General features: G+C 44.4%; 1 protein-coding gene across 1 annotated transcript in view; it reads right to left on the bottom strand.

Moving 5' to 3' along the window:
- PRKAR2A (protein kinase cAMP-dependent type II regulatory subunit alpha) overlaps window positions 1-23,836 on the bottom strand; it is a 716,041-nt gene that overhangs the window by 294,068 nt on the left and 398,137 nt on the right. Inside the window, exon 6 of the mRNA XM_069206211.1 lies at window positions 22,668-22,824. Coding sequence (XP_069062312.1) covers window positions 22,668-22,824 — 157 coding nt within the window. The remainder of the gene's footprint in view (window positions 1-22,667; window positions 22,825-23,836) is intronic.

Below are 23,836 nucleotides of genomic sequence, written 5' to 3'. Positions count from 1 at the left end.
GTACATGCTATTTTGCTGATTCAATGTTCCTAAGATACCCGAGTGAAATACCTTTCATTTAAAGTATTGTGTGTAAATCTTGAACCTGTGGTTCTTAAAATAAACTAAGAAAATATATTTTTCTATATAAACACCTATTGGCCTGGAATTGTCTTTGAGTGTGTGTTCCTCATTTATTGCCTGTGTGTGTACAACAAATGCTTAACACTACCCTCTGATAAGCCTACTGCTCGACCACACTACCACAAAATAGAGCATTAGAATTATTTCTTTTTGCCACTATCTTACCTCTAAGGGGAACCCTTGGACTCTGTGCATGCTAATTCTTACTTTGAAATAGTACATACAGAGCCAACTTCCTACAGTATGTTTCCTAAGAAAGCCATTGTAGCCCCTTTCTTCCGTGTGGAATGTGCTTTAGGTGTAACTAAGAGCTGCCTTTTAGCTTTAAGGAAAAATGTTTGGATGCATTTTACTATCCATCTCGCTAACCCTTGTCCTGAAATAGGGTTACCAGTATGTGGTTTTTGGAATGCAACAAATAACTGTTTGGTTTTCCTGAAGGATGTTGTCCTATCTATGTAATACATTAAGGCTCTTAATATCTAATGTGTGCAGGGCTCGTTCTGCTACAGAGTCTGGCTGTGGGAAGAAGACTGGTAGTTCCACTGTTTGATTGATATGAAACGGTGATATAACTTTTGGGAGGAATTTTGGGTTTGTTCGAAGTACAACTTTATGTTTATGTACTTGTATGAACGGTTCTTGAATTGTAAAAAGCTTGGATTTCACTAACTCTTCTTAATGAAGTAATTGCGACTAGGGAGGCAACTTTCCATTTCAAGTATTGAATCTGGCTTGAGTGCATAAGTTCATATGGTGGACCCATAAGTCGTGTGAGCACTATGTTTAGATTCCAGAAGGTACTGGAGGTGTTCTAGGTGGAATGATGCATTTTAATCCTTCCATGAAGGCTTTGATAACAGGGACTCTAAATAAAAAGCTGTGTTGTATATTTTGCAAGCACGCAGAGATTGCAGTGAGATGTATTTTTATGGGTGAAAAAGCTAAATTAGCTTTTTGCAAATGAAGAAAATAACCTACAATGTCTTATATTGATGCTGAAAGAGGGGTAATTTGTTTAGATTGACAGTAATACACAAATCTTTTCCATTTGTTTGCATAACACTGCCTGGTAGTGGGTTTCCTTGCTTGTTTAATTACTTCCATACATTCAGTTGGTAGTTGTAGATACCCAAACTCTAGGACTTCAGGAGCCAAATCTCTAGATTGAGTATGGTGGGATTTGGATGCCTGATCAGTTGTTTGTTTCGTGTTAACAGATCTGGTCTGTTTGGGAGTTTGATACGTGGTACTACTGACAGGTCTAAGAGCGTTGTGTACCAGGGTTGACGTGCCCACCTTGGTGCTATGATTATGAGTTTGAGTTTGTTTTGACGCAGTTTGTTGACTAGAAATGGAATGAGCGGGAGAGGGGGAAAAGCGTAAGCAAATATCCCTGACCAATTCATCCATAGAGCATTGCCCTTGGATAGGGGATGTGGGTACCTGGATGCGAAGGTTTGGCATTTTCGCTGGTGGCGAATAGATCTATGTCTGGTGTTCCCCAGTGGTGAAAGTTTAGCTGAAGCACTTGGGGATGAATCTCCCACTCGTGTGTTTGTTGATGATCTCGGCTGAGAACATCTGCCAATTGGTTGTATATCCCTGGAATGTATTGTGCTACCAGGTGAATGTTGTTGTGGATTTCCCATTGCCAAATCTTTTGGGCTAGGAGGGAGAGTTGGGATGAATGAGTTTCTCCTTGTTTGTTTAGGTAATACATTGTTGTCATGTTGTCTGTTTTGATAAGGATGTTCTTGTGAGTGAGAAGAGGCTGAAAAGCATTGAGTGCTAGGAATACAGCTAGCAATTCTAGGCGATTTATGTGAAACTGTTTGTGTTTGGCGTTCCATTGTCCTTGAATGTTGTGATTGTTGAGGTGTGCCCCTCCCAGCCAATCATTGATGCATCTGTTGTAAGTATGGTCTGAGGCACAGGGTCTTGAAAAGGCAGCCCTTTGTTTAGGTTTGTGGAATTCCACCACTGAAGTGATATGCGTGTTTGGTGGTCTATCAACACTAGATCATGAAGTAGACCCTGTGCCTGTGACCATTGCTGTACAAGGCACTGTTGTAAAGGCCTCATGTTTAGTCTTGCACCTGGGACAATATCGATACAGGATGCCATCATGCCCAACAGTTTCATGACGAATTTGACCGTGTGCTGTTGGGCTGGCTGTATTTGTGTCAATATACTGCGAAATGTTTGTATTCTTTGTGGACTTGGGTTTGGAAGTGCTGTTTGTATATTTAGTGTGGCTCCTAAATACTGTTGAATTTGCGCAGGTTGTAGGTGCAAATTTTGGTAGTTTATGGAGAACCCTATGGTGTGTAGGGTTTGTATTACATAATGCGGATGTTTTTGACACTGTGTATGACTGTTGGATTTTATTAGCCAATCGTCGAGATATGGGAAGACATGAATGTGTTGTCTTCTTAGGTAAGCTGCTACTACTGCCAGGCATTTGTGAATACACTGGGAGCTGTTGTTATTCCGAAGGGTAACACCTTGAACTGATAATGTTTTCCCGAAATTACAAACCTGAGGTATTTTCTGTGCGCTGGATGGATGGGTATGTGAAAATATGCATCCTTGAGGTCTAATGTTACCATGAAATCTTGCTGCTGTAGCAGTGGGGTCACATCCTGTAGTGTTACCATGTGAAAGTGTTCTGACAGGATGTAAAGATTGAGGGTTCTGAGATCCAATATTGGTCTTAAGGTTCCGTCCTTTTTGGGGATGAGGAAATACAGTGAGTAAACTCCTGTTCCTACTGGATCTTGTGGCACAAGCTCTATTGCTTGTTTGAGTAATAGAGATTTTACTTCCTCTTACAACATGGCGATATGTTGTGTGGAGAGGTTGTGTGGTTTTGGTGGAATATTTGGGGGGATTTGTGCCAATTGTATGCAATAGCCATTGCAGATAATAGATAATACCCAGTTGTCTGTTGCAATGGGTAGCCAACTGGTGTGGAACCTTTGCAGTCTCCCCCCCCCCCCCCCCCACAGGTGAGGTGTGAGTTGGGAAGAGATGTATTTAGTCACTGCTTTGGCTGCTGTGAGGCTAGTTTGGTTGATTGAAATTTTCCCCTGCCTCTGGGGTATTGGCCTCTGTAAGTGCCTTTGAATCCACCTCTTTGATATTGAGGTTGGTAGGTTGACTTTGTTTGTGAAGTGGATGCCTCATGTGTTTGGGTTCTAAATCCACCTCTGTATTGGGGCCTAAGAAAGGACCCCCTGTATTGCGTCATATACAAAGCACCAATGGCTTTAGCGGTGTCCGAATATTTTTTCATTTTCTCAATAGCCGTGTCTACCTCGGGGCCAAAAAGCTTTTTTTGGTTAAACAGCATATTAAGGACCGTCTGTTGAATTTCAGGCTTAAATCCTGAAGACCTAAGCCATGCGTGTATTTGTATAGTGACAGCAGTGTTGATTGTTCTAGCTGCTGTGTGTGCACAGTCTAGGGCTGACCTGATTTGGTTGTTTGTAATAGCCTGCCCTTCCTCAACTATTTGTTGCGCCCTTTTTTGTTGGTCTTTGGGGAGATGATGTATTATATCCTTCATCTCATCCCAGCGGGCCCTATCATATCTAGCTAACAGTGCTTGGGAGTTGGCTATCCTCCACTGGTTGGCTGCCTGTGATGCCACCCTTTTGCCCGCAGCATCAAACTTTCTGCTCTCCTTGTCTGGTGGGGGTGCATCCCCTGATGACTGCGAGTTTGGTCTTTTCCTGGCAGCGCTTAGTCGGGAGGCAATTGTTGTATAATAAAGGCAGGATCAGAGGGAGGTGGCTTATACTTTTTCTCCACTCTAGGAGTAATTATCCTAGCCTTCACTGGCTGTTGCAATATTTGGTGTGCATGCTTTAACATGCCTGGAAGCATGGGAAGTGACTGATAGGTGGTGTGTGTATACAGGATAGTGTGTTAAAAAGGAAGTCATCCTCTAAGGGCTCAGTGTGCATGGTGACATTGTGGTAGGATGCCGCCCTAGCTAAGACCTGAGTATAACCGGTACTATCCTCTGGTGGTGATGGCTTAGAGGGATAGCAGTCTGGGTTGTTATCTGGTATTGGATCCAGATCACACAGATCCCATGGATCCACATTGTCTTGCTGTGAATCAATCAGGAGATTGTACAGGTGTGGTAGTAGTAGGGGGAGAGATAAGCAAGTGAGGAGAGTGAGGAGGAGACTGAGGAGGTGAAGATTTTTGTTTAGACTTTGGCACTTTAGCCGGTGGATGAGCAGAGTCCAATTGTTTTTTGAAGGCCAATTTGCTCTTGGGCTTCAGAGGAGGTGCTGTTATAATTTTGCCAGTGTCCTTGTGGATGTGAATCCTGGCTTGCCTTTCATCTATATCCTCCATTTGTGAATGTTCCTCAGTGATTCTATGGCTTTCTTTGAGTGCTTGCGAAAGTCCATGTTCCTCCGTATAAATTGACCTTTTCGGCTCAAAGCTGTTTTTTTCGGTATCGAAAGGCTGGGAGTGGATGTTGGCCTCAGCTCCAAAAGGGATTTTCGAGGTTTCGACTCGAAGGATCGATGCCTAATAGTCTCGGAGACAGAGCTTTGGCTCGAGTCCGAAGGCTTGGGTGGCATGGCCTTTTTCGGTGGCGAAGTTGTTGGTTGGTCACCGAAGGTCTTTTTACGGGTCGAGCCATGGCCTTCCGGCAGTGGCGTTCCCAAGGCCTTATGTTTGGGCTTGGCTGGGGCAGTGGGCAGGCGTACTCACGTGCTGTCCTGCGGTGACCAGTCTGTCCTCCTCAGAGTCCTGTTCGGAGTCGGACCCTCGGACAGAGACTGCCCTGTGCATGATCTACTCCTCCTCGACGTCGAGACGTTCGGTGCTCTTGGACACCATCTCGAGTCTCCGTGCTCTTCTGTCTCAGAGAGTTTTCTTCGAACGGAAGGATCTGCAGGCCTCACAATTTTCTTCCCGGTGGTCTTGGGGGGGGGGGGGGGGGGGAGACAGAGATTACAGACCAGATGTTGGTCTGTGTAGGGAAATTTTGCGTGGCACAGAGGACAAAAGCGGAATGGGGTCTGGTCCATGGGGCTTCCACGTGGTCAGCCCGACTAGGCCCGAGTTGGGCGTGGGTGCCCCAAAGGGCGAGTAAAGATGTTTGACCCAACGGTAACGAAGTGTCGATGGAAGATGGTACGCGATCGAAACAATACCGACGAGAATTAGCAAGTTTTTGAACTTTTCCGACTCGAACTATCGGAGCGAAAAGAAACACGTCCGAACCAGATGGCGGAAAGAAAACAATCTAACATGGAGTCAATGCCCATGCGCAATGGAGCCGAAGAGGAGGAGTCACTCGATCCCGTGACTCGAAAACACTTCTTCGAAGAAAAACAACTTATAACACTCCGAGCCCAACACTAGATGGCACACTATGCATAGCATGTGCATCTGCAGCTATACATGCCATCGAACATATGGAAAATGTCACTTACCCAGTGTACATCTGTTCGTGGCATGAGACGCTGCAGATTCACATGCTGTGCATTATCCTGCCATCTAGTGTTGGGCTTGGAGTGTTACAAGTTGTTTTTCTTCGAAGAAGTCTTTTCGAGTCACGGGATCGAGTGACTCCTCCCTTTCGGCTCCATTGCGCATGGGCGTCGACTCCATCTTAGATTGTTTTCCTCGCAAAGGGTGAGGTAGGAGTTGTGAGTATACTGAAGGTGCCCATGCAATGGAGTAGTAATGTATGTACATAGTGTGTATTCAAATAATATTTATTTACATATTTACAATTTTCATGCAACTAAAAACGGCTACAGGCTCCCGGGGAGGTGGGAGGGTGCATGTGAATCTGCAGCGGAACATGCCACGAACAGATGTACACTGGGTAAGTGACATTTTCCGTTCAATGGCATGTGTAGCTGCAGATACACATGCTATGCATAGGCTACAAAGCAGTTTCACCTCCCATAAAAGCGGGGGTTAGCCTGTAGGAGTTGAAGTTGTCTGAAATAATGTTCTTAATACAGTCTGTCCTACTGTGGCTTGTTGTGTTGCTAACACGTTTACACAGTAATGCTTAGTAAATGTATGAGGCGTAGACCAGGTGGCTGCCTTACAAATTTCTGTCATTGGTATATTTCCAAGAAAAGACATTGTGGCGCCCTTTTTTCTAGTGGAATGTGCTTTTGGTGTAATGGGTAATTCTCTTTTTGCTTTAAGGTAACAGGTTTAAATGCATTTAACTATCCATCTGGCAATGCCTTGTTTGGATATAGGGTTGCCTGCATGAGGTTTTTGGAAAGCTACAAACAATTGTTTTGTTTTACGAAATTGTTTCGTTCTGTCAATGTAATACATTAGTGCTCTCTTTATGTCTAATGTATGCAAGGCCCTTTCAGCTACTGAGTCTGGCTGTGGAAAGAAGACTGGGAGTTCCACAGTTTGGTTTAGATGGAATGGTGATATGACCTTTGGTAAGAAGTTTGGATTTGTACGGAGAACTACTTTATGTTTATGTATTTGTATAAAGGGTTCCTGAATAGTAAATGCTTGTATTTCACTCACTCTTCTAAGTGATGTGATGTGACAGCTATTAGAAAGGCTACTTTCCAAGTCAGATATTGCATTTCACAAGAATGCATGGGTTTGAATGGTGAGCCCATGAGTCGTGTTAATACAATATTAAGGTTCCACAAAGGTACTGGTGGTGTCCTTGGGGTATGATTCTTTTTAGTCCTTCCATAAATGCTTTAATGACTGGGATTCTAAAAAGTGATGTTGTATGTGTAATCTGCAGATAGGCAGATATTGCAGTGAGATGGATTTTAATGGAAGAGAATGTTAGATTAGACTTTTTTAAGTGTAATAAATAGCTTACAATGTCCTTTGTGGAGGCATGTAGTGGTTGAATTTGATTAGTGCGGCAGTAGCAAACGAATCTTTTCCATTTGTTTGCGTAACAATGTCTTGTTGTAGGTTTTCTCGCTTGATTAATGACCTCCATACACTCTTGTGGAAGATTTAAATGTCCAAATTCTAAGACTTCAGGAGCCAGATTGCTAGATTGAGCGATGCTGGATTCGGGTGTCTGATCTGTTGTTTGTGTTGTGTTAACAGATCTGGTCTGTTTGGTAGTTTGATGTGGGGTACTACTGATAAGTCCAACAGTGTTGTGTACCACGGTTGGCAAGCCCAGGTTGGTGCTATGAGTATTAGTTTGAGTTTGTTTTGACTCAGTTTGTTGACTAGATAAGGAATGAGTGGGAGAAGGGGAAAAGTGTAAGCAAATATCCCTGACCAGCTGATCCATAGAGCATTGCCCTTGGACTGAGGGTGTGGGTACCTGGATGCGAGGTTTTGGCATTTTGCTTTTTCTTTTGTTGCAAATAGGTCTATGTTTGGTGTTCCCCAGCGGTGGAAGTGATCCTGTAGGATCTGGGGATTTATTTCCCATTCCTGAGTTTGCTGGTGATCTTGACTGACATTGCCGGCTAACTGTTTCTGAATGACTGGTATGTATTGTGCTATTAGGCGAATGTGGGTGTGATTTGCCCAATGCCAAATCCTTTGTGCTAAGAGACACAGTTGTGACAAGTGTCCCCCCCCTTGTTTGTTGAGAATAGTACATTGTTGTCATGTCTGTCTTGACAAGAATGTGTTTGTGAGCTATTAGTGGTTGAAACACTTTTAATGCTAGAAATACCGCTAGCAGTTCCAAGTGATTTATGTGAAGTAGTTTTTGTTGATTGTCCCATTGACCTTGTATGCTGTGATTGTTGAGGTGTGCTCCCCACCCAACCATGGAAGCATCTGTCGTGATAATAGCTTGAGGCACTGGGTCTTGGAATGGTCGCCCTTTGTTTAAATTTATAGGGTTCCACCATTGAAGCGAAGAGTGTTTGGCGGTCTATCAACACTAGATCTTGAAGTTGACCCTGTGCTTGTGTCCATTGTTTTGCTAGGCACTGTTGAAAGGGCTGCATGTGTAATCTTGCGTTTGGGACGATGGCTATGCATGAAGACATCATGCCTAGTAGTTTCATCACAAACTTTACCGTGTAGTGTTGGTTTGGGTGTATGCTTGATCTTACATTTTGGAACGACTGGACTCTTTGTGGACTTGGAGTGGCAATTGCCTTTTGTGTATTGAGTGTTGCTCCCAAGTACTGTTGTATTTGGGATGGTTGCAGATGTGATTTTTGGTAATTTATAAAGAACCCTAGTTTGTGTAGAGTTTCTATGACGTATTGCGTGTGAAATTGACATTGTTGTTGAGTGTCGGCTTTTATTAGCCAGTCGTCCAAATATGGGAATACGTGCTTGTGCTGTCTCCTTATGTGAGCGGCTACTACTGCTAGGCATTTCCTGAATACTCTGGGGCTGTTGTCATTCCGAACTGTAGCACTTTGAATTGATAGTGTTTGCCTTGCATTACAAACCTTAGGTATTTTCTGTGAGAAGGATGGATGGGTATGTGGAAATACGCATCCTTGAGATCCAATGTTGTCATGTATTCCTCCTTTTTTAGTAAGGGAACTACGTCTTGAAGTGTTACCATGTGGAAATGATCCGATTTGATGAAGAGATTCAGTGTTCTGAGATCTAAGATAGGTCTTAACGTTTTGTTCTTTTTTGGGATGAGGAAATATAGTGAGTAGACACCTGGTCCTTTTTGGTGATTGGGTACGAGCTCTATTGCTTGTTTTTGTAACAGTGCTTGGACCTCTATATGTAATAGGTCTAAGTGTAGTTGAGACAGTCTGTGCGTTTTTGGTGGCACATCTGGAGGGAAGGCTGTGAATTCTATGCAATAACCATGTTGGATAATTGATAGGACCCATGTGTCTGTTGTAATATGTGTCCACTTTTGGTAGTATGTGGATAGCCCCCCCCCAACTGGTGTCAAGTGTTGGGGTGTTGTGACATTGAAGTCACTGTTTGCTAGGGCTTGGCGGGTTGGAATTTTCCACTTCCTTTTGGGAATTGCCCTCTATATGAACCACGAACCCCCCACCCCCCCTCTGGTATTGTGATTGATAGGCGGGCCTGGTTTGGGAGGTGGAAGGTTCAGGTGTTTGTTGCCGAAACCCCCCTCTAAATTGTGGTTTCCTAAAGGTGCCTCTGACTTGTGGGGAATAGAGCGCGCACATGGCTTTGGCCATGTCCATGTCTTTTTTCATTTTTTCAATGGCAGTATCAACTTCCGGCCCAAACAACTGTTGTTGATTAAACGGCATATTTAACACCACTTGTTGAATCTCTGGCTTGAATCCAGAACTCCGCAGCCATGCATGCCTGTGAATGGTTACAGCTGTGTTGACAGTACGTGCTGCCGTATCTGCCGAGTCTAGTGCAGACCTTATCTGGTTGTTAGATATGGGCTGTCCCTCTTCAACTACTTGCTGGGCACGTGTTTGGTGTTCCTTGGGTAAGTGCTGTAGGATGTCTTGCATCTCGTGCCCGGTCGTAGCGTGCAAGTAGGGCTTGTGAATTCGCAATTCGCCATTGATTGGCTGCCTGTGATGCCACTCGCTTGCCTGCAGCGTCAAATTTCCGACTTTCTCTGTCAGGTGGTGGAGCATCTCCCGACGATTGAGAGTTTGCTCTTTTCCTTGCTGCCCCTACAACCATTGAGTCCGGTGTGAGCTACTGTGTTATGAACACTGGATCTGTTGGGGGTGGTTTGTACTTCTTTTCAACTCTAGGCGTGATAGCTCTTCACTTTACAGGCTCCAGGAAGACCTGTTGTGCGTGCTTGAGCATGCCCGGGGGCATTGGCAGGCTTTGATATGATGTGTGGGTGGATGCCAGAGTGTTAAAAAGGAAGTCATCCTCCACTGGCTCTGTGTGCATTGCTACATTGTGGAACGTAGCTGCCCTGGATAGTACCTGCGTATATGCAGTACTGTCTTCTGGTGGTGACGGCTTGGTTGGATAACATTCTGGGCTGTTATCCGATACCGGTGAATCATATAAATCCCATGCATCAGCATCATCTTTGGTCATCCCAGTATGTGTGGGTGACTGCATTATAGGTGTTCCCACTGGTGACAATTGTGGTGAGTGCAGTGGGGATAGTTGTGGTGAGACCATTGGCGATGGTGATTTGTCTCTTACCACTTTGGCCTTTGGTTGCATTTCTGTTTCCTGAAATGCAAGCTTCCTTTTCGATTTGAGTGGAGGTAAAGTCTGAATTTTGCCAGTTTCTTTTTGGATATGTAACCTCTGTTGTGTGTGGTCAGGTTCTGCCATACATAACTCTTGCTCAAATCGATGTCTTTCCTTGAGTTGCATGGAAAGTCCTTGCTCTTCTTTTCGGCTCCGAGGCCGCTTGTTTTGGTACAGAAGTGTCTGCTGGGATAGTCTTTTTTGGTTCCGAGGAGCTTTTTCGGGGTTTTGTCGATTCAATCACTCGGTGTCTAAATCGTTCGGTGTCGGACCGGAGTCGGAAGTCCTCGGCAACTCCTTTGCATTTTTCGGTGCCAATGTTTGGTCACCTTCCTTTCGGTGGGTTAAGCCATGGCCTGCAGGCAGTGGCGTCCCCATGGCCTTAACTTTCTTGGTGTGACCCTGAGTTTGGGACGGGGCAGGTTTACTCACGGTTTGTTGCACCGTCGAGGGTCGTTCACTGTCAGATTCATCCGATTCCGTCACTTGGATGGAGATTCTTTCCTCCTCCTCGACGTAGAGCTGCTCTTTCGGTCTCGACGCCATTTGCAGTCTTCTTGCTCGTCGATCTCTCAAGGTCTTCTTTGATCGAAACGCCCAGCAAGCTTCACAAGTATCCTCTCTGCGTTCGGGTGACAAACACAGATTACAGACCCGGTGCTGGTCTGTATAAGGATACTTTGGGTGACACTTAGGACAGAAACGGAAAGGGGTCCGTCCATTAGTCTGCGAAGACGGGTGTGGTCGGGCCGACCATGCCTCGGTAAAGAGCCGAAGCGGTCTTGATGTCGGTGCCGATACACTAACACTAACCCGGTACCGAACGATAACAATACAGTCAAATTTTTTATACTTTAGCTAACTTTCCCGATTCGAAATACGGAGCGAAGAGGAAAACGTCCGAACCCGATGACGGAAAAAAAACAATCTAAAATGGAGTCGACGCCCATGCGCAATGGAGCTGAAAGGGAGGAGTCACTCGGTCCCGTGACTCAAAAAGACTTCTTCGAAGAAAAACAACTTGTAAAACTCTGAGCCCAACACTAGATGGCAGGATAATGCACAGCATGTGTATCTGCAGCTACACATGCCACCGAACATATATATATATATATTTGTTCATTTAATATAAATTTGGCATATGCTCCAGGGTCCCCCGCACGTGGGCGGGAATATTCAGTGCTTATGGCTGATGAGGATCCCCTGGAAGAGAACCCTTTTAAGTGTTTCAGCCATATTAGTTAGGAAATAGAGGTTACAATACTAGTTGGATGAGCAAAACTGAAGAACTCAGGGAGACTCCCTTCACATGACGTACTGTAGAAAATCTGAGAGAATCAGACTCTCTCTGGGGTGTTCTAGAAGGTGCTGTCACCTGATTCATCATAAGTAAAGTTTGGTCCTTTTCTTTAAAAAGAAATATATATGTTATTAAAGAGACTGTTCATTGCCATGAGGTTCTATGGTAATGATATATATTGCTATGTTATTGTACCATGGGACTCCCACTTCGACAATGGGGATGATTCAAGCATGTGAATCTATCAAAGGTACCAGTACTGGAGAACTGAAGTTACAGGTAAGTAACTCATTTTCATATCCGAATTAGGAAAGCAAAACTGAAGCACATTTTTAGGGTCGAGCCTGCGTTGCATGCGCTCGCGCATGCGTATCGCAGCAAGACTCTTTAGTGTTTAGAAAAGGGCTCGGAGCCCTGTCAACATCACGTCAGTATTTTTAATTGGTTCGTGGGCTTGCCTAATAAAATCTGCTTGCTTTCATTAGTCGAAGGCATGCATACGGCATGCCTTTTCCAGTGGCTAGCCCTCCTCGAGCGCAGCGACCAAGTACAGAAAACATGAGAGGCTCGCTGTTTTCCATCAGGCTCGTGGACTTCTTTTTCTCTAATTTACGAGCGTGATCTCGCTTGGCAGAAGTCGAGCGCTTTACATAGTTACTTGCACTTTTTCGGTTACGTATATAAATGCACTTTTGCCCGATAGGTGAAAAGTTGGGTTAGGAGTTTCAACGCTATCAGCTCTAAAATGAGCAAACGCGAGACCCGTTGCATTGCAAATGCTTGTTTGGTAATTCTGAGGTGTGGTGGAAACAAATATTTTAATACGATCAAAACAAATCGATACACTAGGTGATCACATTCGCACATATCATTTGTGTGCTGTATACTTTTATCAGTAAAACTGTATGACTGTGCAAAAGTATTGGTCATTTCATTTGAAAATGTGTTTTGTGTAATGGCAGTGCGCTACTAAACCATTCATACCCCATTTTATGCCACTACACTCATCTCTGCACTAGGCCACCGCACTCTACTCTTCACCATTCCACACCACTGCACTCTACCCTGCAATACCGGAGAAATTCTGAAATATCTACACAGTGCATTTACAGACATTTAAATGTGTTTATGTGATAGAAAAAAATAACATTGTATGGCCTTCCTTCAGTGAACCCCAGTGCCAGCATGATTGTCACATAAATCCTCTCACTTTAAGTTCGAGAAAGAAAAGTAAAGACCAAGCTCCCTCAAAAGACAGTGCTTGACATTTGACCTGTTTCTAAATGCACAGCAAATGTGACAAGATAAAAACAAGTTTTAAAGGCCTGTTTACCGAAAGAAGCGCTGGTGGTAGAATACGCCTTTGCTTGTGTGCTGCTCGCACCCTGCAACGTAGGAGCTCTAGGCCTTTGGGCTTTCTGGGTCTTCCTCTGCTTCCTTATCAGCCCTATATTGCTGGTTTCCCACTGACACTGCTTCTGGCTGTCAAAGTGTCAGACAAGCACTTGGTGGTGAAGGGGGATGAGGTGGTATTTGGCACTGTTCACACTGAGTATCTCAAGCTTAGCTCTCTCCTCTTTTAAATCGTCACTCGTTTTGTCTGTCAAGCATTTATATTCCTCTGCTGTGTATTTCTTGTTGTGCCAGCTGGCTTTGTTCTTTTGTTATACCACTTGAGGTGAAGGAGGTCAAAGTCTAGGTGGTGGGGCAAGCCACCTTCAATGGGTAAAGTTAAGCAGCCATTTTGGGGAAGTGTTTTTTTTTTTTTTTTTTTTTTTTTTTAAACTTGACACACACACATATGTAAGTACAAACATACACGGTACGAATCACCTTGAAAACACAAACGGTAGCATTTGCATTTAAAGTTTAAAATTATTCAAAATGTGTTATAAGTCAATGATCGTCACAAGATGTAGGTTGTCCTATTGCTGATTACAATGGCAGAAACTATAAAGGGAGTGAAAGCAGTTTGATTTTAGAATTAGGAGGCAGAAGGGCAAAACCTGACTTGACAACCGGTTTCCTGGGGCACCAATGTAGTCGGAGTTACACTGCCCCAGGAGTATCATCTGGAGTCATTCATCACTGATATCCAGGGGCCATATTACGACTGAACCCCAAATTGTATAACCTACAAGCTCACTGGTCACAAAGCAGTCTCTCTAGCAGTAAGACACCCACGAAGATGATGCTGCTTGCTACTGGTGCAGGACAAGGAAGGGCAACGCTTCAGGCTGTGCAAGGTCAGAAGCAAGGGTTCAATGGTAACTGATTTAACAGGGGAATCTTCTCTTCCTACAGATGTTAACTGGAAGCACACATAGGCTCCCAATGCATAGGGGAGGGGTTAGAGATAAAGCAGTCTCACCGTCAATGACAGTAACGAGCTCCTTGTTTCCCCCCGTTGTTGATATGCAGCAAGTCTTCTCATCCTGAGCATCTGTCTTGAGTCTTAGTGGTTCAAAGCTGTTGCCCTTTGTAGGAAATCTGCCTTTTCTGCATGGTCATGCACAATTTGGATAAGTTACTTACCTGTAAATCCTAGTTCTCTTCCAGGGGTATCCTCATCAGAGTCATAAACATTGAATATTCCCGCCCTTGTGCGGGGACCCCGGAGCATATATAAAATACACACATATAAAGTATGAAATATGCACGAAAAATATATATATATAGCATTTTTAGTAGACAAATTTTCATACTAAACTCATATATGCATGTGTAAAACAGCAATGCAGGCTATAATCATAAACAGGCTAAAATGCTTTATTTCTATGGAGTTTTTTTTTTTTTTTTTTTTAATCTTTCCAAAATTACAATAAGAGAAAAAATATCTACCAAAGCCCCACAACTGGGCTTAGGGAAATAAGCAGTAGTAATCATCAGAGAAAAAAGAGAAAAAACTACATTGAAAAACAATGGAGCATTCTTAGCCAATAGGCTGCATGCAGGTTAACACAGGAGAACCATAAAAACTTTGGCACTGTGCCTTTAAGACCCTGAGCACCTCCAGTATCCCACCATGCCTCAGGGGTGAAGGAGAGGTGACAGTTGGTTCACAGTTAGGTCAGTACTTTTTTACGGTGACAAGCTGTGTAGCCGATTCGAAAGATAGTCTGTCCTGCACTTCTAGGAGACGTGCGTCCAGGGAGGAGGGTGGGTTGTTTATGACTTTGATGAGGATACCCCTGGAAGAGAACTAGGATTTACAGGTAAGTAACTTATCCTTCTCTTCCAGGGGATCCTCATCAAAAGTCATAAAACATTGAATAGATTAGCAAGCCCATCCCTTGACTGCGGACTGTCCAGTAGAAGTGCAGGAATAGATATGTATCATGCAAACAAATTTCTCAGAGAGGCTTGCCCCACTTGGGTGTCTGCTCTTGCATCTGAATCCAAACAGTAATGTTTAGTAAATGTATGTACAGACTTCCATGTAGCAGCCTTACAAATTTCAGATATTGGAACATTGTTACGGAGGGCAGCAGTAGCCGCTTTTCCTCTTGTGGAATGCGATTTAGGTCTAGCAAGTAGTTGTTTGTTAGCCAACTGGTAAGCATTAACAATACAAGAAACTATCCATCTTGATATGGTTTGTTTAGATGCTGCCTCTCCTGTCCTCAAATGACCATAATTTACAAACAAGCGGTTGGAATGTCTAATCAATTTTGTTTTGTCCAAATAAAATTTTAGCACTCTTTTCAGATCTAGGGAGTGCAACGCTTTCTCTGCCTTCCACGTAAGGTGCTGCAAAGAGGCTTTGTGTATAGGTTCGAAAGGAGGGCCCATAAGTTTTGACAGTACTATGTTCAGCTCCCATAGAGGGGAGGGTTTCCGAATCGGCGGAAAAACTTTTTTCAAACCTTCTAAAAAATCCTTGACTACTGGTTTCGTAAAGAAGGATTCCTGAGAAGGTGACTTACGATAGGCTGTAATGGCAGATAAATGTACCTTAATAGATGATACCTTCAGACCGGATTTTGCCAGATGGAGTAGGTAAGACAGTATGACCTCCTCCTGAGCTCGTATGGGATTCTGACCTTGCTGACAGCACCATATGTAGAACCTCTTCCACTTAAACGCGTAAGAACGCCGCGTGGAAGGTTGTCTGGACTCCTTCAAGATGTTCATGCACTCCTGCGAGAGCCCTAGGTACCCATACTGCAGGAATTAAGGAGCCATGCTGTCAAGCTCAGAGAGGGTAGGTAGATCCGGTCTGCACGGCAACCTCCTGTGAGGTTTTTCCGATAAGTTGAGTAGATCCGTGTACCAGAATTGGCGGGGCCATTGTGGCGCTATCAGAATCATTCTGGTTCTGGAGTTGTAAAGTTTGTTGATTACTGCCGGTATGAGGGGAATCGGTGGAAAGGCGTAGAGAAATATCCCTGACCAGTTGATCAACAGGGCATTCCCTTGAGATCCCGGACGGAAGAACCTGGATGCGAAGTCTGGGCATTTTTTGTTTACTTCGTCTGCAAAGAGATCCAACTGGGGACGACCCCATTGACCGAAGATGTCCTCGGCGACTTCGTCGTGTAGGACCCAGTCGTGCGCGTCTTCTAGATGTCTGCTCAGGAAATCTGCCTCTACGTTTTGCTGACCTGGCAGGTGTACCGCTGTGATAGACATTCCCCTGGCCAGGAGCCAATGCCATATCGTTTGGGACTCTCGAGATAGAGGTAGTGATCTTGTTCCCCCCTGTTTGTTCAGATAATACATTGTGGTTGTATTGTCTGTCTGAATTAGGAGAGATTTCCCCTGAACCAATGGAGAGAAAGATTTGAGAGCCAGATGGACCGCTCTGAGCTCCAGTAGATTTATGTGATAGTTCTTTTCCTTGTCGGACCACAGACCCTGAGCTTGGAAGGAACCCAGATGAGCACCCCAACCCTGAAGAGACGCATCCGTTACCAGAGGGTCGGCTGGAATTGTCTGGTGAAACGGAGAACCTATCGACAGGTGAGGTCTGTGCATCCACCATTGTAGTGATTGAAAAGCCGCTGCTGGTAGTCGTACTCTGTCGTCCCAGCGACCAGTCTTTTGGCTCCAGTTGTTCTCTAATGCCTCCTGAAGGGGCCTCATGTGTAGCCTGGCGTTCGGGACAATGAAGATGCATGAAGCCATGGAGCCCAGAAGCGATGTCACCTGACGAGCAGTAGGTGCATCGGCTTTTAATAGTTGTTGACACTTCCTGTGGATCGATAAAAGTCGTTCCTCCGAAGGATACACTCTTTGGAGCTCTGTGTTTAGTATAGCTCCCAGGTAGTGGAGGTTTTGTGTTGGAATCAAGGTTGACTTGTTGTGGTTGATTTGAAGACCTAGAGACTCGAAAGTTCTTAGTACAATGTCTCGATGTTCTCTCGCCTGCTCCGGAGAGGAAGCCTTCAATAACCAGTCGTCCAGGTAGGGGTAGACGAATATTTTTTGTCTTCGAAGATGTGCCGCTACCACTGCTACACATTTTGAAAAGACTCGGGGTGCAGACTTCAGGCCGAATGGTAGGACTCTGAATTGGTAGTGCTGTGACGCTATTTGGAAACGTAAGAATTTCCGATGTTTGGATGCTATTGGGATGTGAAAATATGCATCCTGTAGGTCGATGGAGCACATCCAGTCTCCCTGATGCAGTTGCGGAACAATCTGGTGAAGGGCTAGCATCCTGAACTTCTGTTTTCTTATGTACTTGTTCAGGAGCCGTAAGTCCAGAATTGGCCTGAAGATGCCCTGTTGACCCTTTTTCGCCACCAGAAAGTAACGGGAGTACACCCCTTTTCCTCTTTGTGCCGGTGGAACCTTTTCTACAGCTTTCTTTTGTAGGAGTGCAAGAACTTCCTTGCGTAGCAGGCTGAGATGAGAAGGAAAACATCTTGCTGGTGGCAAGTGTGGAGGAGGTTTTTTGAAAAGAGAATAGCCATGTTCGACAATATTGAGCACCCATTTGTCTTTTGTGATGTAGTGCCACTCGTGAAGATGATGCGTAATACTTCCCCCCACCGGAGTGGTGCACAGTGCTGAGGGAAGCAATGCTTCATTGCTTTGTTGGTGTCTTTGCTGTAGACTGTTGAGGTCTACTTGCCCCTCGGTCTCTTGTGGGTCTACGCGCCTGAAACAGGGGACGCCCCTGTCGTAGCTGTGGCCTCTGAGACCAGTGAGGGGTTTGAACCCTCTGCTGGAATGGGCGTCTGTCGTACGGCCTGTACCTCCGCCTGAAGTCTTTCTTACGTTCCAGGCCCACTGCCCTCATAGTGTCCACCTCTGTTTTCATTCGGGCCATCTCTTCATCCGCGTGGGTACCGAACAACGAATTCCCGCTGAATGGGAGGTTTAAAATACGTTGTTGTGCTTCCTGTTTCAGACCAGTGAGCCGTAGCCAGGAAGACCTCCTAGCGCAGATTCCGTGCGCATACCCATGCGCAGCCAAATCCGCCCCGTCCGCCGCCGCGCTGATGACCTGGTTAGATACTAGGCCCCCTTCCTGCAAGATTTCCTGGAAGTCCTGTCTATCTTCCCTGGGCAACTTCTCTGTAAATCTGTGGAGTGAGTCCCACAGAGAGCGGTCATATCTGCCCAGAAGTGCTGAGGCGCTGGAGACCTTCATAGCAGATGCCGCCGTACCGCACATCTTTCTCCCCAGGGAGTCTAGGTGTCTGCTCTCCTTATCCGGGGGGACTGTGGAAGATGATGCCACAGAGTGTGTTTTTCTGGCTGCGGCTAAGATAACAGAGTCCGGTGGCGGATCCTTCCGCAGGAATAAAGGATCTTACTCCGGAGCTTTGTACTTCTTTTGAATCCTAGCCGGGGCAGACTTGAGAGTGGCTGGAGTCAGAAAGGTGTCCATAGTAGGTTGCAGCAAACCCGGTACTAGTGGCAGCAGTTTTCTCGAGACTGATCTGTGTTGTAGAGTCTCAAAGATAACTGAGGATGAGGTGGCCGGCTCCGGTACCTCAATATTTAGTTTCTGCGCTCCCCTTAAAAGAACCTCATTAAAAGAGGTGATATCATCCACCGGTGAGATCCTAGCAGGTGGAGAATCTGTCAGTGTGGGGGAGTAGCGCCCAACAGACGATCCTGAAGAAGACCAAGAGGGTGATCTTCTGTGTGGTGTTCGCGACCTGGTTCTCCTTCGGGAACGAGACCTGCTACGAGAAGCTGTAGCAGAGTGTGCAGGTCTTGTGGTCGGCTGACGAGGAGCAGAACGAGCCCGTCCTGCTCTAGCTGTAGGCGATGGCGTTCTAGGTAATGAGGCAGTAGGAGAATACATCCTAGAGTATTGGGAATCCGGGGATGCTGCCGGTCTATTCAGGCTCTCTAACCATCTAGGTGATAGAGTGATGGGAGAAACATGCCCCGATGAGCCCGCTCTGGAATGGGATGATGCACTCCGTATAGAGACCACCGGTGAGGGAGCTTTATCCGCTGGCTCCACTGCCTGTGACACAGCTGAAGGTTGTGTCGACATCGATTGCATCCTCGACGTCGAAAGATGAGATGGCTCGGCTGTTCTCGACGTCGAAGGTCTTGACGTTGAATGTCTCGACGCCGAGCGTCGATCGCGGGATCTGGACCTACTCGCCGTCGTGTGTCTCGACGTTGAGTGGCGAGTGGTCGACGGCGGATGTTCATGCTGTCGTGGCGATTTTGACGTCTTGTCCTTCGACGCCAAGGGGTGAGACGTTCTCGACGGCGAACGGGAGCGCCGGAGATGGCTCGACGCCGAACGGCGGCCTGCCGTCGACGGAGATGTACCCCTGTGCTGTCCATGCTTCGACGCTTTGTCCCTCGACGTCGGTCTGGTCACCGTCAACGGCGATCTATGCCGGTGAGCCGGTGGCACCGATGACGTCGATGGAGAACAAACAGGCACAATCCTACCTGTCGACGTCGATCTGGCCATTCCTTCTGTTGGAGGCCTGGGAAGTGAAGAGGATGTTGACTTTTTCCTCTCCTGAAGCCCATGCAGCCTGATTTTCTCTCTGTCTTTGAGAGTCCTCCTTGACATCTTCTTACAATACTTGCAGGTGTCAGGACAGTGACTCTGTGGCAGGCAGACAATACACAGAGAGTGTGGGTCTGACTGGGCTTTCTTCTTCCCACAAGAAGGACATTTTACAAAAAGAGATGGCATTTTCTGTCAGAAAAGACTGCCAAACTCAGACAAAAGATGTTATCTGTCGAGTAAACAGGAAAAACACTATTTTTAGGGATTTTTCTGAAGAAAAACTCAGAAAAACTGAGAGCTCAATGCTCCAGGATCCTCTCAGAAGAAGCCGGAAAAAAGAACTGACCTAACTGTGAACCAACTGTCACCTTCCCTTCACCCCTGAGGCATGGTGGGATACTGGAGGTGCTCAGGGTCTTAAAGGCACGGTGCCAAAGTTTTTATGGTTCTCCTGTGTTAACCTGCATGCAGCCTATTGGCTAAGAATGCTTCATTGTTTTTCAATGTGGTTTTTTCTATTTTTCTCTGCTATTTACTGCTGTTTACTTCCCTAAGTCCAGTTTTTGGGGCTTAGGTAGATATTTATGATCTATTGTGATTTTATAATATGAAAAAAAAAAAAAAAAAAAAAAACTTGCATAGAAATAAAGCATTTTAGCCTATTTATGATTATAGCCAGCATTGCTGTTTTACACATGATAATATGTATGAATTTTATATATATATGCTCCGGGGTCCCCGCACAAGGGCGGGAATATTCAATGTTTATGACTATTGATGAGGATCCCCTGGAAGAGAACTGATGTTACCATGTCCTACAGTGACAAGGCCCAAAAAGCTATTTTCAATGCAGGCCGAGCAGTATTATGGAAGAAACAGAGCACAGGTTAAAATACAAATATTGTATCTCAGGAGTGGGGCCACCTAGAAAAATAATTAAAGCACTTTTTGTAATATATAATAAAAAGCCAACTCAATAGTAAAGTAAGATTGTTCATATTTTGCTAATTAATAAGGAAAATTATCTTTTAGAAAATTAACCTTCAGCTGTCTTAACTGTCAAAAGGATAAGCAGCGGGGCAGTAACAAGTACCTACCTGTCTATTTTGTGGATATATTGTATCACACCCAAAAGTGCAACAGGGGTAGCACTTTCTAGAGCATTCTAAGATAGTTGTACAGGATTTAGTGTCCAGCATAATTAGGCAAATTTTATTGTAGTAAAAATTAAGACAAGATAAGCTTACAACCAAACTAGGTGAATGTGAGGTGAAGAATATGTAAAATTAAGCTAAAAGTAAAATAGTATTATAAGTGTATGCATTTGCAGGATTGTCGTGTCAAGTAAGGTGCACATCAAGCTACAGTTTAAGATAAGGAAAAAGGGAGAGCTGAGGTTTGGAGAGGCTGATGAAGAAAAGGGAAATGCAAGACTAATAAATGGGGGGATTTCGAGAAAATTTTAAGGGTTAAGAATGGGAATTGGTTAGGATTCCATAAGTATTACACCAGAAGGTGCAAAGGAAACAGTGCCTGGTTGGTTTAAAATATAGTTCCCAAGCTGAAGTAGAAATATGAGTGGGTCCAGCAGGTGTTTTAAAGAGTCAAGCTGTGATCTGGTAGAAGGGAACTTCTAAAGCATACCAAAAGCTGCCTACACACTCTTTCACCACAATGCCATAAGCTAACTCACCAGCTAACTTGCAGTCAAACTGTCTCCTTGCTTCTTTTACTTTTCAGATGTCTTTTCCTTGAGAGCAACAACTCTGTGGGTCCATTTTCTTCACTGAGAAACTGGATTGTGGATAGATGGCCACTAAATCTAGCCCTGATAAGCTTAAAGTGGTTTATACAAATTTAAAGGCAGCTAAACTGAAGCTTCAGTAGAACGAATGACTGAGCAGAAAGTTTAGCACACCAGAGGACGAAGCAGGAGTACAGGTGATAATGTTTCAAGCAACTCTGGTTAAGTGCCAACAAAACCACATTAAGTCCGCCTGTAAGGGCTGATACCAACATGCAAGTGTCGGCACCTAGCACTACTAGGTCTGATATGCAACTGAATGTAAACCAGCTCTATTAACATAAAAATGTAAAATCTGTCAAAGCTATGAGCCCTGCTCCATCCCACTGGTCTTTTCCAGTTTTTTTTTTTGCTACTTATCCGGGAACATAAACAAGTATGGTCAGTCATGCCAGTCTATGAGTGGCAATCGTTTCTTTTGATTGATTGTGCTACAAATCAACTAGCATTTCAGAGATTATTCTGACATGTGGAATCAGTCATGTCAAGTTGCATATGTGATGCTAGGCTAACTATGGGCTTTTTAGACAGACCTACTTTGCCTTCTGGGGCTCGTAAATGTGTGTTTTCACCAAATATAAATGTGAATAGAACCCAGACAATGAGGTGGTTAGGCTACTGTATCATGTGAGCTTTGGGATATGTATGAGGATTCCCACCTGGATGACGTGAATCATTCAAAGCATGTGAATCAATCAAAGACTGAATGATGGATAAGCCAAACTATCACTCTGACATGCCAGATGTCAATGTCCTGGTATTCTGAGTTTCACCTCTGTAGACCAGGCACATCCCCATTTGCTTAGGTATCACCTTGACTTTTCAAGTGCGAACATTACAGATGCGGTATCATAAGCCTATTACAGATAAACAGATGTAATATACTCAAGTACATTTCTATATGTTTAGGAAATGCAACTGTATGAAAATGTATAAATATATATTCAAAGATGATGGTGTATAGGAAACAGTGACCTAAAGTAATTTTAAAATACATTAATTATATCTACTCAACTGAATATATCACCTCATTTAGTGGAATTGACACTTATTTAATGGTGGGTAGAACGAAAAGCCACGATGCACTTAGCAAGGGAATTAGTAATACATTACATAACATTCTTTCTGAATTTACAAAATGCTTATCTGTAGCAATATTAACATCACTTTTAAACATTAGGCTGAGAGAAGCAGACATGGATTTACAAAGAGATCCTTCATACAAGTTACACATTTTTAAGAGATTATGGTGCAAAGGTGACACGTTACGACCAGTCACTACACCCATAATATAAAGCTTAATGAAGTATAATCCACTAACACAGAGATTAAAAGAAAAATCGACTTACGAGTCCCCAAAGTGCTCCTTCTGAAGTTGCAACAATGGTAGCTGCCCTAGGCGTATTGTACATCAAAGCCAATTCACCAAAGCTACCACGGTTATCATAGCGACCAACACAACGGGCTTCACCACCATCTTTGCTAACGAAAATATCATACTGTCCCCTGCAAGAATGAAAACACAACACATTGCTCTGTGGTACAACTACAGAAAACATGTACAACATTTCACCTCCAGCTTTATATAAACTGATAATATTACAGTGTCACAAAGCAATAGGAAGATCACTGAAAAAAAGAAATAGTTATTCATTTGTAAGTCTACATCTCCGGCTTAGTTATTCTCTCTGGCCTTACAAAGACAATGATTTGGTCCTATCTATGTAGTACGTAAGAGACCTTTTAACATCCTGAGTGTTCCGGGCCCCATTCGGACACCGAGTCAGGGTGTGGATAGAAAACTGGAAGTTCAACACTTTGGATGAGATGGAAAGCAATAACACACCTTAGAAAGGAATTTAGGGTTGGTTTCGGAAACTAACCTGTCCTTACGTACTCAAATGAAAGGCTCTTGAATAGCAAGAGCTTGTAGTTCACTAATACGTCTAAGGGAAGTAATGGCAACTAAGGTATTTACCTTCCATGAAATTAACTGTAGCAGGTATGTGTGCATGAATTTCGAAGGGGGAGGGGGTCCCTTTTAAAATGGGAGAAATTGGACTGACCTCTTTCACTAAGCAAGTGTTTTCCAAAAAGAAAAAAAGTCACCCTCCTCTGTCACTAGGTGTACATCATCTTTATGGTTGCTGGCAGCATGGTGGATGATATCGTGGTAAGATGAGGTGCCATCTAGACAGCATGGGTGAATAGGGTAATGCTCTAAATCTCTAGGAGTCAAAGTGATCATAGGGACTATTCTGTGGGGAAATGTAATACTGTGACCCTGGCTGAGACTCTGACAGAGACGGCAGTGGTGGAGTGTAAGGTTGTGGAGGAGTGAGTGGTAGTGCTGGTGGCATCAGTGAAATAGATAGGATTGTGGTGGTTCATGAGTGGAAGGCTTTGGGTCAGTCTCTTCCTAGAAAGTCAGTTTCCTTTTACAAGGTATAGAGTTCGACAGTGGAGGGACCCCGGTTGTAATCTTGCCCGTGGTGGTGGTGGTGGTGGGGTGTGGTGG

The sequence above is a fragment of the Pleurodeles waltl genome, chromosome 9 (assembly GCF_031143425.1).
Source record: "Pleurodeles waltl isolate 20211129_DDA chromosome 9, aPleWal1.hap1.20221129, whole genome shotgun sequence".
Taxonomy (NCBI): Eukaryota; Metazoa; Chordata; class Amphibia; order Caudata; family Salamandridae; genus Pleurodeles; species Pleurodeles waltl.
This window is presented reverse-complemented; position numbering and strand designations above follow the sequence as displayed.